The 15,277-nt window shown below is 69.1% G+C and overlaps 1 protein-coding gene across 1 annotated transcript in view; it reads left to right on the top strand.

The window, feature by feature from the left end:
• POGZ (pogo transposable element derived with ZNF domain) overlaps window positions 1-15,277 on the top strand; it is a 55,502-nt gene that overhangs the window by 27,350 nt on the left and 12,875 nt on the right. Inside the window, exons 5-11 of the mRNA XM_064176036.1 lie at window positions 581-862; window positions 3,698-3,784; window positions 6,264-6,373; window positions 9,858-10,192; window positions 11,632-11,786; window positions 12,898-12,998; window positions 14,767-14,913. Coding sequence (XP_064032106.1) covers window positions 581-862; window positions 3,698-3,784; window positions 6,264-6,373; window positions 9,858-10,192; window positions 11,632-11,786; window positions 12,898-12,998; window positions 14,767-14,913 — 1,217 coding nt within the window. The remainder of the gene's footprint in view (window positions 1-580; window positions 863-3,697; window positions 3,785-6,263; window positions 6,374-9,857; window positions 10,193-11,631; window positions 11,787-12,897; window positions 12,999-14,766; window positions 14,914-15,277) is intronic.

Raw genomic sequence — 15,277 nt, 5'->3', positions numbered from 1 at the left:
CTGGTGCAGGAGCTGAGAGCTCCTCAGGAGTCATCTCGGTGCAGAGCTCCGGAGGCTGCAGAGCTCATCCCTGAAGTTCATCAACTGCCTCTGAGCTGGGAGAGGAGAACGAGGGGGGAGGGGAGGAAGAGATTGTCGAGAGTGAGGCTGGGCAGAGCCTGGCACAGGCTGCCCAGGGAGGCTGTGGCTGCCCCCAGCTGGAGGTGCTCAAGGTCCTGAGCCCCCTGGGGCTGGTGGAGGTGTCCCTGGGCAAGGCAGAGGGTTGGGACTGGCTGAGCTCTGAGCTCCCTCCCAGCCCAGCCCAGCAGTGCCCTCTGAGGGTGGCGATGCCCTGGGATGGACTGCCCACAGCAGCTGCGGGCACCTCAGCCTTGGAGGTCGCCAGGACCAGGCAGGATGAGACCCTGAGCCCCCCGGGGCAGGGGGAGGTGTCCCCGGGCAAGGCAGGGGGGGTTGGAGCTGGCTGAGCTCTGAGCTCCCTTCCAGCCCAGCCCCCTCCGCGGCTGGCAGCCTGGGCGGGACCCTGGGGGCTGTGCCTGCCGCAGGAGCGCTCAGCTCTGTGCCCTCTGTGTCCCCCCAGCGCCGGGCACGCAGTTCGTGAAGCCTGCCGTGGGCGTCCCGCAGGTGTTCTCGCCGGTGGCACAGGTGCGGGCGGGCAGCGCCGTGCCCGTGCGCCCTGCCGCGGGCACCTTCGCCACGGTGATCCCTGCCACGCTGACCATCCGCAGCGCCGTGCCCCCGGCGCCGCCCGCCCGCTCCACGCCCAGCACCTCCGCGGCCCCCGCGCCCGCGCAGCCGCCGCTGGGGCACCCCCCGGGGCCGCTGCCAGCCCAGTCCTGCCCCGCGCCCAGCGCCAAAACAGGTAAGAGCTCAGCCCCGCGGGCGAGGGAGGGCACTGCTGGCACCCTGCTTGGCAGGGGGAGCTGCTGGCACCCTGCTGGGAGGGGCACTGCTGGCACCCTGCTTGGCATGGGGAGCTGCTGGCACCCTGCTGGAGGGCACTACTGGCACCCTGCTGGGGGGCACTGCTGGCACCCTGCTGGGGGGCACTGCTGGTACCCTGCTTGGAGGGCACTGTTGGCACCCTGCTTGACATGGGGAGCTGCTGGCACCCTGCTGGGGGGCACTGCTGGTACCCTGCTTGGCATGGGGAACTGCTGGCACCCTGCGAGGGAGGGCACTACTGGCACCCTGCTGGGGGGCACTGCTGGCACCCTGCTTGGCATGGGGAACTGCTGGCACCCTGCGAGGGAGGGCACTGCTGGCACCCTGCTGGGGGGCACTGCTGGTACCCTGCTTGGAGGGCACTGCTGGCACCCTGCTTGACATGGGGAGCTGCTGGCACCCTGCGAGGGAGGGGGAGCTGCTGGCACCCTGCTTGGCATGGGGAGCTGCTGGCACCCTGCTCTGGGGGCACTGCTGGCACCCTGCTCTGAGGGCACTGCTGGCACCCTGCTGGGGAGCACTGCTGGCACCCTGCTGGGGGGCACTGCTGGCACCCTGCGAGGGAGGGCACTGCTGGCACCCTGCTTGGCATGGGGAGCTGCTGGCACCCTGCTGGGAGGGGCACTGCTGGCACCCTGCTTGGCATGGGGAGCTGCTGGCACCCTGCTGGAGGGCACTGCTGGCACCCTGCTGGGGGGCACTGCTGGCACCCTGCGAGGGAGGGCACTGCTGGCATCCTGCTTGGCATGGGGAGCTGCTGGCACCCTGCTGGGAGGGGCACTGCTGGCACCCTGCTTGGCATGGGGAGCTGCTGGCACCCTGCTGGGGGGCACTGCTGGCACCCTGCTTGGCATGGGGAACTGCTGGCACCCTGCGAGGGAGGGCACTGCTGGCACCCTGCTGGGGGGCACTGCTGGCACCTTGCTCTGAGGGCACTGCTGGCACCCTGCAGGGGGGCACTGCTGGCACCCTGCTCTGGGGGCACTACTGGCACCCTGCTTGGGGGCACTGCTGACACCTTGCTCTGAGGGCACTGCTGGCACCCTGCTCTGGGGGAGCTGCTGGCACCCTGCTCGGGGTAGGGGGGAGCTGCTGGCACCCTGCTGGGAGGGGTACTGCTGGCACCCTGCTTGGCATGGGGAGCTGCTGGCACCCTGCTCAGGGGGAGCTGCTGGCACCCTGCTGGGGGGCACTGCTGGCACCCTGCTTGGGTGGAGCTGCTGGCACCCTGCAAGGGAGGGCACTGCTGGCAGCCTGCTCGGGGCAGTGCTGGTGTCCCTTCTAGCATGATCCTGCCCCCCCTTAGGGCATCCTGCTCAGGGTGATCCTGGCATCCTGCTCAGGGGGGTCCTGGCATCCTGCTCAGGGGGGTCCTGGCATGCTCCTCAGGGGGGTCCTGGCATCCTGCTCAGGGGGATCCTGGCATCCCCTCCAGCTGGCTTTGCAGCAGCAGTTCACACCTGGGGGCTGCCATCTTTAGGCCAATTAGAAGCCTCTGGCACGTTCAGACTGGCAGAGCTGCCCCTTTGTGCCCCTTTGTGCCCTCTTCTCTCTGTGAGCTGAGCAGAAGCCAACCCTGGAGCTTCTCTTGGCTTCAGTGGGGCCTGAGCCCAGGAGGCAGAGCTGGCAGAGAGCTCCAGAGCCCCCAGACCTCTCCACACAGCAGGGAGCCCCCAGGGTGGCACAGCTCCTCTTGGAAGGGCACAAGGAGAGCTCAGAGAGTCCCAGCATGGTGGGAAGGGACCTCTGGAGGGCATCTCCTGTGCCCCCAGCTGCAGCAGGGCACCCACAGCAGCTTGCCCAGGGGCACTGCCCAGGGGGGTTGGCAGCTTTCTCCTGCTGCCCACAGGCAACCTCCTCGGCTCCACTTGGTGGCCCTTGGCCTGGCCCTGGGCACCACTCACAGGTGCCAGCCCCAGGCTCTTGCCCCCCACAGCCCCTTCAGCTCAGACCCCTCTGGGGCTGCTCTGCTGCAGGCTCAGCCCCAGGGCTCAGCCTCTGCTCCCCCCGGAGCTGCTCCAGGCCCCCAGCACCTCCCCACCCCCACTGGGCTCTCTGCAGCAGCTCCCAGGCCCTCTGCCCTGGCACCACTGCCCAGAGCCTGGCTCCATCCCCCTGGCAGCCACCCTCAGGTCTTTGCCAAGGTCTCCTCTCAGCTCTCTCCAAAACAGCCTCAGGGCTCTCAGCCTTTGCTCCTGAGAGATGCTCAGACAGAGGCTGAGCCTCCCTTGCTGGAGCCTCCTGGCTGGGCAGAGCAGGAGCTGAGGCTCAGCTGCCACGGGGCACTGCCAGGGGGTACTGCTGGCAGCAGATCAGCTCCTGAGTGGCTCCTTCTCAGTCTGGTTGTGCCAACCCTGCCACTGGCAGGGGGTGTGGAGAGCCTGAGGATTGGAAAGAGGCTTGGAGGGACTGAAAGAGCAGCAGGGGGTGCCAGGCTGGAGATGTCCTCAGCACGATGCCAGGGCTGGGAGGGGGTGCCAGGCTGGGGAATAGCCCTCAGCACGATGCCAGGAGCTGGCAGGGGGCTGCCAGGCTGGGGAGTGCCCTCAGCAGGATGCCAGGGCTGGCAGGGGGTATCTGGCTGGAGATGTTCTCAGCACGATGGCAGGGCTGGCAGGGGGGTGCCAGGCTGGGGAGTGCCCTCAGCACCATGCCAGGGCTGGCAGGAGGGTGCCAGGCTGGGGAATAGCCCTCAGCACGATGGCAGGGCTGGCAGAGGTGCCAGGCTGGTGAGTGCCCTCTCCCCTGGCAGGACAGGGCCCTGCCCCTCCGGGGGTGCCCAACTGCAGCTCCGTGCTCGGCCCTCAGCGCTCCTGCGGCTCGGAGGCAGCGGCGAAAGGTGAGGGCAGCAGAGGGGCCCCGGGGGGCTGCTGGGGGCATGGCATGGGCCTGGCTGGCAGGGGACCCGGAGCCTCCCTGCAGGCTCCCTCCAGGCCCTGGCACAGCTCTCAGCTGCCCCTGGAGCCTTCTCCCCTGCAGGCTGCACCCCCCCAGCTGCCTGTGCCCACAGCAGAGCTGCTCCAGCCCTGGCAGCATCTCGGTGGGCTCTCTGCAGCAGCTCTGTGCCCTGCTGCTGGGCAGAGCAGAGCTGGGGCAGGGCTGGAGGGGAGGTCTGAGCAGTGCCAGGGACACCTCCCCCGGCCCAGGCTGCTCTGAGCCTCACCCAGCCTGGCCTGGAGCACCTCCAGCTTGGGGGCAGCCACAGCCTCCCTGGGCACCTGTGCCAGGCTCTGCCCAGCCTCACTCTCACCAGTTTCTCCTCTCCCCTCTCCCAGCTCAGAGCCATTGTCCCTCCCCCTGGCACTGCCAGCCCTTGCCCAGACTCCCTGCACAGCTCTGCTGCAGCCCTCCAGGCACTGCCAGGCAGAGGAAGCCTTTGGGTTGGAGCAGCCCTGGGGCAGCTCTGGCCCCTTCCAGCCCAAGCACTGCCCAGGCTGGGCCCTGCCCCTGCCCATGCCCCTGTCCCTGTCCCTGCCCCTGTCCTTGTCCCTGTCCCTGCCCCTGCCCCTGTCCCTGTCCCTGTCCCTGCCCCTGTCCCTGTCCCTGTCCTTGTCCCTGCCCCTGCCCTTGCCCCTGTCCCTGTCCCTGTCCCTGCCCCTGCCCCTGCCCCTGCCCATGCCCCTGTCCCTGCCCCTGTCCTTGTCCCTGTCCCTGCCCCTGCCCCTGTCCCTGTCCCTGTCCCTGCCCCTGTCCCTGTCCCTGTCCTTGTCCCTGTCCCTGTCCCTGCCCCTGCCCCTGCCCTTGCCCCTGTCCCTGTCCCTGCCCCTGCCCCTGCCCTTGCCCCTGTCCCTGTCCCTGTCCCTGCCCCTGTCCCTGTCCCTGCCCCTGTCCCTGCCCCTGTCCCTGCCCCTGTCCCTGTCCCTGTCCCTGCCCCTGCCCCTGTCCCTGCCCCTGCCCCTGTCCCTGTCCCTGTCCCTGCCCCTGTCCCTGTCCCTGTCCCTGCCCCTGCCCCTGTCCCTGCCCTTGCCCCTGTCCCTGTCCCTGCCCCTGCCCCTGTCCCTGCCCTTGCCCCTGTCCCTGTCCCTGCCCCTGCCCCTGTCCCTGTCCCTGTCCCTGCCCCTGTCCCTGTCCCTGCCCCTGCCCCTGCTCCTGTCCCTGTCCCTGTCCCTGCCCCTGTCCCTGTCCCTGCCCCTGCTCCTGTCCCTGTCCCTGTCCCTGCCCCTGTCCCTGTCCCTGTCCCTGCCCCTGTCCCTGCCCCTGCCCCTGCTCCTGTCCCTGTCCTTGTCCCTGTCCCTGTCCCTGTCCCTGCCCCTGCTCCTGTCCCTGTCCCTGTCCCTGCCCCTGTCCCTGTCCCTGTCCCTGCCCCTGCTCCTGTCCCTGTCCCTGTCCCTGCCCCTGTCCCTGTCCCTGCCCCTGCCCCTGCTCCTGTCCCTGTCCCTGTCCCTGCCCCTGTCCCTGTCCCTGTCCCTGCCCCTGTCCCTGCCCCTGCCCCTGCTCCTGTCCCTGTCCTTGTCCCTGTCCCTGTCCCTGTCCCTGCCCCTGCTCCTGTCCCTGTCCCTGTCCCTGCCCCTGTCCCTGTCCCTGTCCCTGCCCCTGCTCCTGTCCCTGTCCCTGTCCCTGCCCCTGTCCCTGTCCCTGTCCCTGCCCCTGCTCCTGTCCCTGTCCCTGTCCCTGCCCCTGTCCCTGTCCCTGTCCCTGCCCCTGCTCCTGTCCCTGTCCCTGTCCCTGCCCCTGTCCCTGTCCCTGTCCCTGCCCCTGCTCCTGTCCCTGTCCCTGTCCCTGTCCCTGCCCCTGCTCCTGTCCCTGTCCTTGTCCCTGCCCCTGTCCCTGTCCCTGTCCCTGCCCCTGTCCCTGTCCCTGCCCCTGCTCCTGTCCCTGTCCCTGTCCCTGTCCCTGCCCTTGTCCCTGCCCTTGTCCCTGTCCCTGTCCCTGTCCCTGCCCCTGTCCCTGCCCTTGTCCCTGTCCCTGTCCCTGTCCCTGCCCCTGTCCCTGTCCCTGTCCTTGTCCCTGTCCCTGCCCCTGCCCCTGCCCCTGCTCCTGTCCCTGTCCTTGTCCCTGCCCCTGCCCTTGTCCCTGCCCCTGCTCCTGTCCCTCTCCCTGTCCCTGCCCTTGTCCCTGTCCTTGTCCCTGTCCCTGTCCCTGTCCCTGTCCCTGTCCCTCCCTCCCCTCCTTTTGCTTCCCAATCTCAGACCCCTGAGTCCCTCCCCTGGCCCTGAGCTCTTCCTTTGCCCTCGCAGCCTCCAGCCCCTGGCGCCCTCCTGCCCCTCCCAGCCTGGGCAGCAGCTGCTGCGTTCCCTGCCCGGCCCTGCCCGAGCCTGGCAGAGGCTGTGCCAGGCTGCTGAGGTGGAGGCCTCCCCCCTTGCCCCTCTCTCTTGCAGTCAGCTCCAATCCTGTGCCCACCTTCGACCTGCAGGACGGCGGCAGAAAGGTCTGCCCCAGGTGCGAGGCTCAGTTCCGAGTCACCGAGGCCCTCAGGGGGCACATGTGTGTAAGTGACCCGGGGGGGCACATGTGTGTAAGTGACCCGGGGAGGGGGGGCACATGTGTGTAAGTGACCCGGGGGGGCACATGTGTGTAAGTGACCCGGGGAGGGGGGGCACATGTGTGTAAGTGACCCGGGGAGGGGGGGCACATGTGTGTAAGTGACCCGGGGGGGCACATGTGTGTAAGTGACCCGGGGGGGGGGCACATGTGTGTAAGTGACCCGGGGAGGGGGGGCACATGTGTGTAAGTGACCCGGGGAGGGGGGGCACATGTGTGTAAGTGACCCGGGGGGGGGCACATGTGTGTAAGTGACCCGGGGGGGCACATGTGTGTAAGTGACCCGGGGGGGGGGGCACATGTGTGTAAGTGACCCGGGGGGGGGGGGGCCCATGTGTGTAAGTGACCCGGGGGGGGGGGGCACATGTGTGTAAGTGACCCGGGGGGGGCACATGTGTGTAAGTGACCCGGGGGGGGCACATGTGTGTAAGTGACCCGGGGGGGGGCACATGTGTGTAAGTGACCCGGGGGGGGGGGGGGGGCACATGTGTGTAAGTGACCCGGGGGGGGGGGCACATGTGTGTAAGTGACCCGGGGGGGGGGGGGCACATGTGTGTAAGTGACCCGGGGGGGGGGCACATGTGTGTAAGTGACCCGGGGGGGGGCACATGTGTGTAAGTGACCCGGGGGGGGGCACATGTGTGTAAGTGACCCGGGGGGGGCACATGTGTGTAAGTGACCCGGGGGGGGGGGCACATGGGTGTAAGTGACCCGGGGGGGGGGGCACATGTGTGTAAGTGACCCGGGGGGGGGCACATGTGTGTAACTGACCCGGGGGGGGGGGGCACATGTGTGTAAGTGACCCGGGGGGGGGCACATGCGTGTAAGTGACCCGGGGGGGGGGGCACATGTGTGTAAGTGACCCGGGGGGGGGGGCACATGTGTGTAAGTGACCCGGGGGGGGGCACATGCGTGTAAGTGACCCGGGGGGGGGCACATGTGTGTAAGTGACCCGGGGGGGGGGGCACATGTGTGTAAGTGACCCGGGGGGGGGCACATGGGTGTAAGTGACCCGGGGGGGGGGGGGGCACATGTGTGTAAGTGACCCCGGGGGGGGGGCACATGTGTGTAAGTGACCCCGGGGGGGCACATGTGTGTAAGTGACCCGGGGGGGGGGGGGAACATGTGTGTAAGTGACCCGGGGGGGGGGGCACATGTGTGTAAGTGACCCGGGGGGGGGGGGCACATGTGTGTAAGTGACCCGGGGGGGGGCACATGTGTGTAAGTGACCCGGGGGGGGGGCACATGTGTGTAAGTGACCCGGGGGGGGGGGGGGCACATGTGTGTAAGTGACCCGGGGGGGGGGGGGGCTGGGGGTGTGAGTGACCCGGGGGGGCTGGGGGTGGGGGGGACCCCTGGGGTGTGTAAGTGACCCTGGAGTGTGGGGGGGGACCCTGGGGTGTAGGAGTGACCTTGGGGTGTGAGAGGGACCCCCCCTGAGGTGTGGGAGTGAACCCCTGGAGTGTGTAAGTGACCCTCTGGGGGGTGCAAGGGACCCTCTGGGTGTGGCAGTGACCTCCCAGGGTGTGGCAGTGACCTCCCAGGGTGTGGCAGTGACCTCTGAGCTCCAGAGCTGGCACCAGGGAGGGCCCCTCCAGGCTCAGCCTGCCCAAGCCTGCCCCCAGCAGGGACAGCTCCAGCCCCAGCAGCCTGCCCAGGGCCACAGCTTGGACGTGCCCAGGGCTGGGAGCTGCAGCACAGCCCTGGGCAGCCTGGGCCAGGCTCTGCTGCCCTCCTGGTGCTGAGCTTCTCCTGCTGCCCAGCCCAGCTCTGCCCTGCTCCAGCTCCAAACCACTGCCCCTTGTGCCACCCCCCCAGGCCCTTCTGCCCAGCTCTGCCCAGCCCCTGCAGGCACTGCCAGGCTGCTCTGAGCTCTCCCTGGAGCCTCCTCCTCTCCAGCCTCAGCAGCCCCAACAGTGCCAGCCTGTGCCCACAGGGGAGGTTCTGCAGCCTCTGCTCATCTTGGTGGCCTCCTCTGGACCCTCTCCAGCAGCTCCAGGTCCTGCTGGGGGCTCCAGAGCAGGGCACAGCACTGCAGGGGAGGTCTGAGCAGAGCAGCTGCTGGGCAGTGTCTGCTGCTTCAGGAGTGGAAGGCAAAAGCACCACCAGGAGAGGCCTCTGGAGGCCTTTCCCTGGCAGGGCCTCAGCTCTACCCCCTGCTGGTGCCAGGGGCTGGACCCAGTCCTAGCCTTGGGTAGCAGGAAGCAGCCACAGAGTGAGAGCATCACTGAGGGAAGCAGCTTGGGAAGAGCTCCAAGATGCTGGAGTCCAACCTGGCAGCCAACCCCTTGGCATTTAGTGGCCAACAGGTGGCATTTGGTGGCACTGATGGCAAAAAAGTGACATTTGGTGGTCAAAAAGAGCCTTTGAGGGCAAAAGGGAGCATTTGGGGGCCCAAAAGTGCCATTTGGTAGCAAACAAAGTGGCATTTAGTGGCCAGAAGCAGAGAGTGGAGCAGGCTGGAGAGGACCTCTGAGTCCAGCCTCTCCCCCACCTCCTTCTGATGAACTCAGCCCTGGCACTGAGTGCCTCCTGCAGCCTCCTCTGGAACACCTCCAGGGGTGGGCACTGCACCCCCTCCCTGGGCAGCCATCCCAGTGCCAATCACTCTCTCTGCCAACAACTTCCTCCTAGAATCCAGCCTGAGCCTGCCCTGGCACAGCTTGAGGCTGTGCCCACTTGTTCTGGCCCTGGCTGCCTGGCAGCAGAGCCCAACCCCAGCTGGCCACAGCCTCCCTGCAGGCAGCTGCAGGCAGCAATCAGCTCTGCTCTGAGCCTGCTCTGTGCCAGGCTGCACCCCCCCAGCTCCCTCAGCCTCTCCTCACAGGGCTGTGCCCCCTCCCCAGCCTTGCTGCCCTGCTCTGGGCACCTTCCAGCACCTCCACAGCTCTCTTAAACTGAGGGGCCCAGGGCTGGGCACAGCACTCAAGGTGTGGCCTGAGCAGTGCCAGCCCAGGGGCAGCACTGCCCTGGTCCTGCTGCCACACTGCTCCTGGCACAGGCCAGGATGCCATTGGCCTTCTTGGCCACCTGGGCACACTGCTGGCTCCTGTTCAGCTGCCAAACAGTGCCCCCAGGCTGCTCTCTGCCACTCTGTCCCCAGCCTGTACCACTGCTTGGGGCTGCTGTGGCCAAAGTGCTGAGCCTGGCACTTGGACTGATCACAGCTGCTGGCACTGGACTGTGCCCATCTGCCCACCCTGCCCAGCTCCCTCTGCAGAGCCCTCCTGCCCTCTTACCCATCCACACCTGCTGCCAGCTTGCTGCCCTCCCTGCAGGCTCAGTGCCCTCCTGCAGGTCACAGATGAGGGTCCTGGTCTGGGTCCTCCTTCCCCAGCCCCCCCGGGGGCCCTCGGGCTGCTGCTGGGGCTGGGGGCTGCGGTGGGCACAGCTGCTGGCAGCTCTCAGTGCCTGCTCTGCCCCCCCTGCAGTACTGCTGCCCCGAGATGGTGAAGTTCCTCAGGAAAAGGAAGTCTCCAGAGTCCGAAGCAAACCTGCAGGCTGCCAAACCTCCCTCCCCGGACAAAACCCCAGCGCTGGCTCCTGCACCCTCCTCCACCCCTGTCCCTGCCCTGTCCCCTCCTGCCAAGGCTCCAGAGCCCAGCGAGGCCCTGGTGGACTCCACCCAGAGCAAGCTGATCATGCTGGTGGATGACTTCTACTACGGCAGGGATGGTGGCAAAGTCAACCAGCTCCTCAACTTCCCCAAGGTGCCAACCTCCTTCAGGTGCCCTCACTGCACCAAGAGGCTAAAGAACAACATCAGGTAAGGGAGTGGACTGCTCTGTGCCACGGGGAGAGGGCTCAGGGGGAGCTCAGAGCAGCCTTGAGGTAGCTGAAGGGGCTGCAGGAGAGCTGGGCAGGGAGTCTGGGCAAGGGCTGGCAGTGCCAGGGGGAGGGACAATGGCTCTGAGCTGGGAGAGGGGAGAAGAAAAACTGGTGAGAGTGAGGCTGGGCAGAGCCTGGCACAGGTGCCCAGGGAGGCTGTGGCTGCCCCCAAGCTGGAGGTGCTCCAGGCCAGGCTGGGTGAGGCTCAGAGCAGCCTGGGCTGGGGGAGGTGTCCCTGGGCACGGTAGGGCTGGAGCAGCTCTGAGCTCCCTCCCAGCCTGAGCCCTGCCCAGGTCGTTCTGTCAGCTGCAGGCAGCAGCTCAGCCCCTGGAGCTGTCCCACGCAGTGGCTGAGGAGCAGGATTGCTCCTGGGCCCGGAGCTGAGTGCAGTGCTGCTGGGGGTGCAGTGGTGCTGGGGGTGCAGTGGTGCTGAGGATGCAGTGGTGCTGGGGGTGCAGTGGTGCTGGGGGTGCAGTGGTGCTGAGGGTGCAGTGGTGCTGAGGGTGCAGTGCTGCTTGGAGGGCAGTGGTGCAGGGGGTGCAATGGTGCTGGGGGTGCAGTGCTGCTGGGGGTGCAGTGGTGCTGGGGGTGCAGTGGTGCTGAGGATGCAGTGGTGCTGGGGGTGCAGTGGTGCTGAGGATGCAGTGGTGCTGGGGGTGCAGTGGTGCTGGAGGTGCAGTGGTGCTGAGGGTGCAGTGGTGCTGAGGGTGCAGTGGTGCTGAGGATGCAGTGGTGCTGGGGGTGCAGTGGTGCTGAGGATGCAGTGGTGCTGGGGGTGCAGTGGTGCTGGAGGTGCAGTGGTGCTGAGGGTGCAGTGGTGCTGGGGGTGCAGTGCTGCTGGGGGTGCAGTGGTGCTGGGGCCGCAGTGGTGCTGGAGGTGCAGTGGTGCTGGGAGTGCAGTGGTGCTGGGGGTGCAGTGGTGCTGAGGGTGCAGTGGTGCTGGGAGTGCAGTGGTGCTGAGGGTGCAGTGGTGCTGGGAGTGCAGTGCTGCTTGGAGGGCAGTGGTGCTGAGGGTGCAGTGGTGCTGAGGGTGCAGTGGTGCTGAGGGTGCAGTGGTGCTGAGGATGCAGTGGTGCTGGGGGTGCAGTGGTGCTGGGAGTGCAGTGGTGCTGAGGATGCAGTGGTGCTGGGGGTGCAGTGGTGCTTGGGGTGAAGTGGTGCTGGGGGTGCAGTGCTTGAGCGTCCCTCTGCCTGCCGCAGGCTGAGCTGCGGGAGGTGCCGGTGCCGGTACCGGTGCCGGTGCCGGTGCCTGTGCCGGTGCCGGTGCCGGAGCCGGGGCGGGAGCGGGGGCGGGGGCGGGCGGTGCTGAGGGTCCCTGCCGAGCCCCAGCCCCTCCCCGCCGGCCTCGGGGCCTCTCCTGACGCCTTTGCCCGCCAGGTTCATGAACCACATGAAGCACCACGTGGAGCTGGAGCAGCAGAACGGCGAGGTGGAGGTGCACAGCATCTGCCAGCACTGCTACCGCCACTTCCCCACCCCCTTCCAGCTCCAGTGCCACCTGGAGAACGTCCACAGCCCCTACGAGTCCACCAGTGAGTGCAGCCTGCAGCCCCCCGGCCACTGCCCCCCGGCGCCGCTGGGCTCTGCAGCCCTGCCCCGGCCACAGCCCCCCGGCGCTGCTGGGCTCTGCAGCCCTGCCCTGGCCACTGCCCCCCGGCGCTGCTGGGCTCTGCAGCCCTGCCCCCGGCCACTGCCCCCCGGCGCCGCTGGGCTCTGCAGCCCTGCCCCAGCCACTGCCCCCCGGCGCTGCTGGGCTCTGCAGCCCTGCCCTGGCCACTGCCCCCCGGCACTGCTGCCCCCCAGCGCTGCTGGGCTCTGCAGCCCTGCCCCCGGCCACTGCCCCCCCGGCGCTGCTGGGCTCTGCAGCCCTGCCCCAGCCACTGCCCCCCGGCGCTGCTGGGCTCTGCAGCCCTGCCCCGGCCACTGCCCCCCGGGGCCCTGCTGGGCAGGCTGCCCTGGGGGCCCCGCTGGAGCAGGGGGGGGTTGGGCTGGGGGAGCTCCAGAAGGTCCCTCCCAGCCCTCCCCCATGCTGGGAGCAGGGGGGGCTGGGACAGCTGCTCTGCAACCCCCCCCCCCAGCCTGCCCTGCCCTGCCCCCATCTCCTGCCCTGGCCCCTGCCCCCACTTGCACTGCTCCCCCCACTCTCACCTACCCTGCCCCCCCCCCAGCTGCCCTGCCCCCCCCAACCTGCCCTGCCCTGCCCTGCCCCCATCTCCTGCCCTAGCCCCCGCCCCCACTTGCACTGCTCCCCCTCACCTGCCCTGTCCCCCCTCTCACCCTGCCCCCCCCCACTCTTACCTACCCTGCCCCACACTAACCTGCCCTGCCCCCCCCTCACCTACCCTGCCTCCACCTACCTGCACTGCCCCACCCTCACTTGCCCTGCCCCCAGCACTCTCACCTACCCTGCCCCCCCCAGCTCCCTGCCCCCCCCAGCCCCAGCTCCCTCCAGCCTCAGCTCCCTGCACCCTCCCAGCTGCCTCCCCAGTCCCAGCTCCCAGCTCCCTCCACTTCCAGCCCGGCTGGAGCTGCCCTGGGTGCCCCTGCAGGACCAGGGTGGGTTGGGCTGAGCTCGGAGGGTCGCTGCCAGCCTCTGCCAGCCTGGCTGTGTGCCAGCTGCCAGCGCTGTGCTCTGCCCTGCAGCCAAGTGCAAGATCTGTGAGTGGGCCTTCGAGAGCGAGCCCATGTTCCTGCAGCACATGAAGGACACCCACAAGCCCGGGGAGATGCCCTACGTGTGCCAGGTACCCACAGGGGCCCTGCAGCAGCAGCTCTGCAGCTTGGCACCAGAGCTCTGCCCTGCACTCAGCCAGAGCAGCCCTGGCCCAGGGGAGCTGACAGGAGGGGGAGGCCACAGAGCAAAGTGGCATCCCCTCGGGGGGGTGCAGGTGGCACCAGGCTGGGTGGGAGGGTTGGAGGCTCTGCAGAGGGAGCTGCAGCCATGGCTGGGGGCAGTGGGGGGAGGTTCACCAAGGCCAAGGGCTGGGACCTGCCCTTGGGCACAGCAACCCCAGGGAGGCTCCGGGCTGGGGCCAGTGCCAGGAGACTGCCCTGTGGGAAAGGACCTGGGGGAGTTGGTGCCAGCAGCTGGAGAGGAGCCAGAGGGTGCTCAGCTGGGCAAGAAGGGCACCAGCAGCCTGTCCTGGGCAGCAGCAGCAGGGCAGGGATTGTGCCCCTGGGCTGGCACTGGGGAGGGCACAGCTGGAAGCCTGGGGGAAGGTTTGGGCTCCTCAGTGCCAGGAGGACATTGAGGGGTGGAGAGGGCACAGAGAAGGGCAAGGAAGGTGGGGAGGGGCAGCTGAGGGAGCTGGGGGTGGTGAGGCTGAGGAAGAGGAGGCTGAGGAAGGCCTCGTTGGGCTCTGCAGCTCCCTGGCAGGAGGCTGCAGGCAGGTGGGGGTTGGGCAGTGCCAGCCCAGAGGAGATGCCCTCAGGCTGCCCCGGGGCAGGCTCAGGTTGGCCACGAGGAACCATTTGTGCCCTGCAGGAGTGGTCAGGGCCTGGCCCAGGCTGCCCAGGGAGCTGCTGCAGTGCCCATGGCTGTGCCCATGCCCCTTGGTGCCAGGGTTTGGTGCCCATGGTGGGCATGGGTTGGCACTGGACTGGATCCTCTCGGAGCTCACCTCCCAGCCCCGGTTGTGAGCTCCCTGGAGAGCAGCTCTGGCGGTGTGGGGGGCAGGGGCGGCCCGGGGGTGTCAGCACCGTGCCCGCGGTGCCAGTGCCATGCCCGGGGGTGCCAGTGCCGTGCCCGGGGGTGGCAGGTGTGGGGGGCAGGGGTGGCCCGGGGGTGCCAGCGCCATGCCCGCGGTGCCAGCTCCATGCCTGGGGATTGCAGGTTTGGGGACAGGGGCGGCCCAGGGGTGCCAGCGCCGTGCCCAGGGTGCCAGTGCCATGCCCGGGGGTGCCAGCGCTGTGCCTGGGGGTGGCAGGTGTGGGGGACTGGGGCGGCCCGGGGGTGCCAGCTCCGGGCCCGGGGGTTGCAGGTGTGGGGGGCAGGGTCTGGGGGTGCCAGCGCCGTGCCCGCGGTGCCAGTGCCATGCCTGGGGGTGGCAGGTGTGGGGGGCAGGGGCGGCCCGGGGGTGCCAGCGCCATGCCTGGGGGTAGCAGGTTTGGGGGGCAGGGTGGCCCGGGGGTGCCAGTGCCGTGCCTGGGGGTGGCAGGTGTGGGTGCCAGCACTGTGCCCGCGGTGCCAGCGCCGTGCCCAGGGGTGGCAGGTGTGGGTGCCAGCGCCGTGCCCGCGGTGCCAGCGCCGTGCCCAGGGGTGGCAGGTGTGGGTGCCAGCACTGTGCCCGCGGTGCCAGCGCCGTGCTCGGGGGTGGCAGGTGTGGATGCCAGCGCCGTGCCCGCGGTGCCAGCGCCGTGCCCGGGGGGGGCAGGTGTGGTGCCAGCGCCGTGCCCGCGGTGCCAGCGCCGTGCCCGGGGGGGGGCAGGTGTGGTGCCAGCGCCGTGCCCAGGGGGGTCAGGTGTGGTGCCAGCGCCGTGCCCGCGGTGCCAGCGCCGTGCCCGCCGTTGCAGGTGTGCCAGTACCGCTCCTCGCTGTACGCGGAGGTGGAGAGCCACTTCCGCCTGGTGCACGAGGACACCCGGCACCTGCTCTGCCCTTACTGCCTCAAGGTGTTCAAGAACGGCAACGCCTTCCAGCAGCACTTCATGCGGCACCAGGTACGGCCCCGGGGGTGCCAGGGCAGGGAGGGCACCCTGCAGCCCTGCCCTGCCCAGCCCCCCCCTGCGGCACTGCAGCCGCTGCTGGCCCCGGCACGGGGGGGAGCTGCTGGGGAGGGTCCAGAGGAGGCCACCAGGATGGGCAGAGGCTGCAGAGCCTCTGCCATGGGCACAGGCTGGCAGAGTTGGAGGAGAGAAGGCTCCAGGGAGAGCTGGGAGCAGCCTGGCAGGGCCTGGGGGGGCTGCAGCAGAGCTGGGCAGGGACTCTGGGCAAGGGTTGGCAGTGCCAGGAGGAGGGAGAATGGCTCTGAGCTGGGAGAGGGGAGAGGAGGAAGGAATAGTGGAGTGAGGGTGGGCAGAGCCT

The sequence above is a fragment of the Pogoniulus pusillus genome, chromosome 43 (assembly GCF_015220805.1).
Source record: "Pogoniulus pusillus isolate bPogPus1 chromosome 43, bPogPus1.pri, whole genome shotgun sequence".
NCBI lineage: Eukaryota > Metazoa > Chordata > Aves > Piciformes > Lybiidae > Pogoniulus > Pogoniulus pusillus.
The sequence above is the reverse complement of the archived record's forward strand: the minus strand, read 5'-3'. Positions and strand labels throughout refer to the sequence as shown.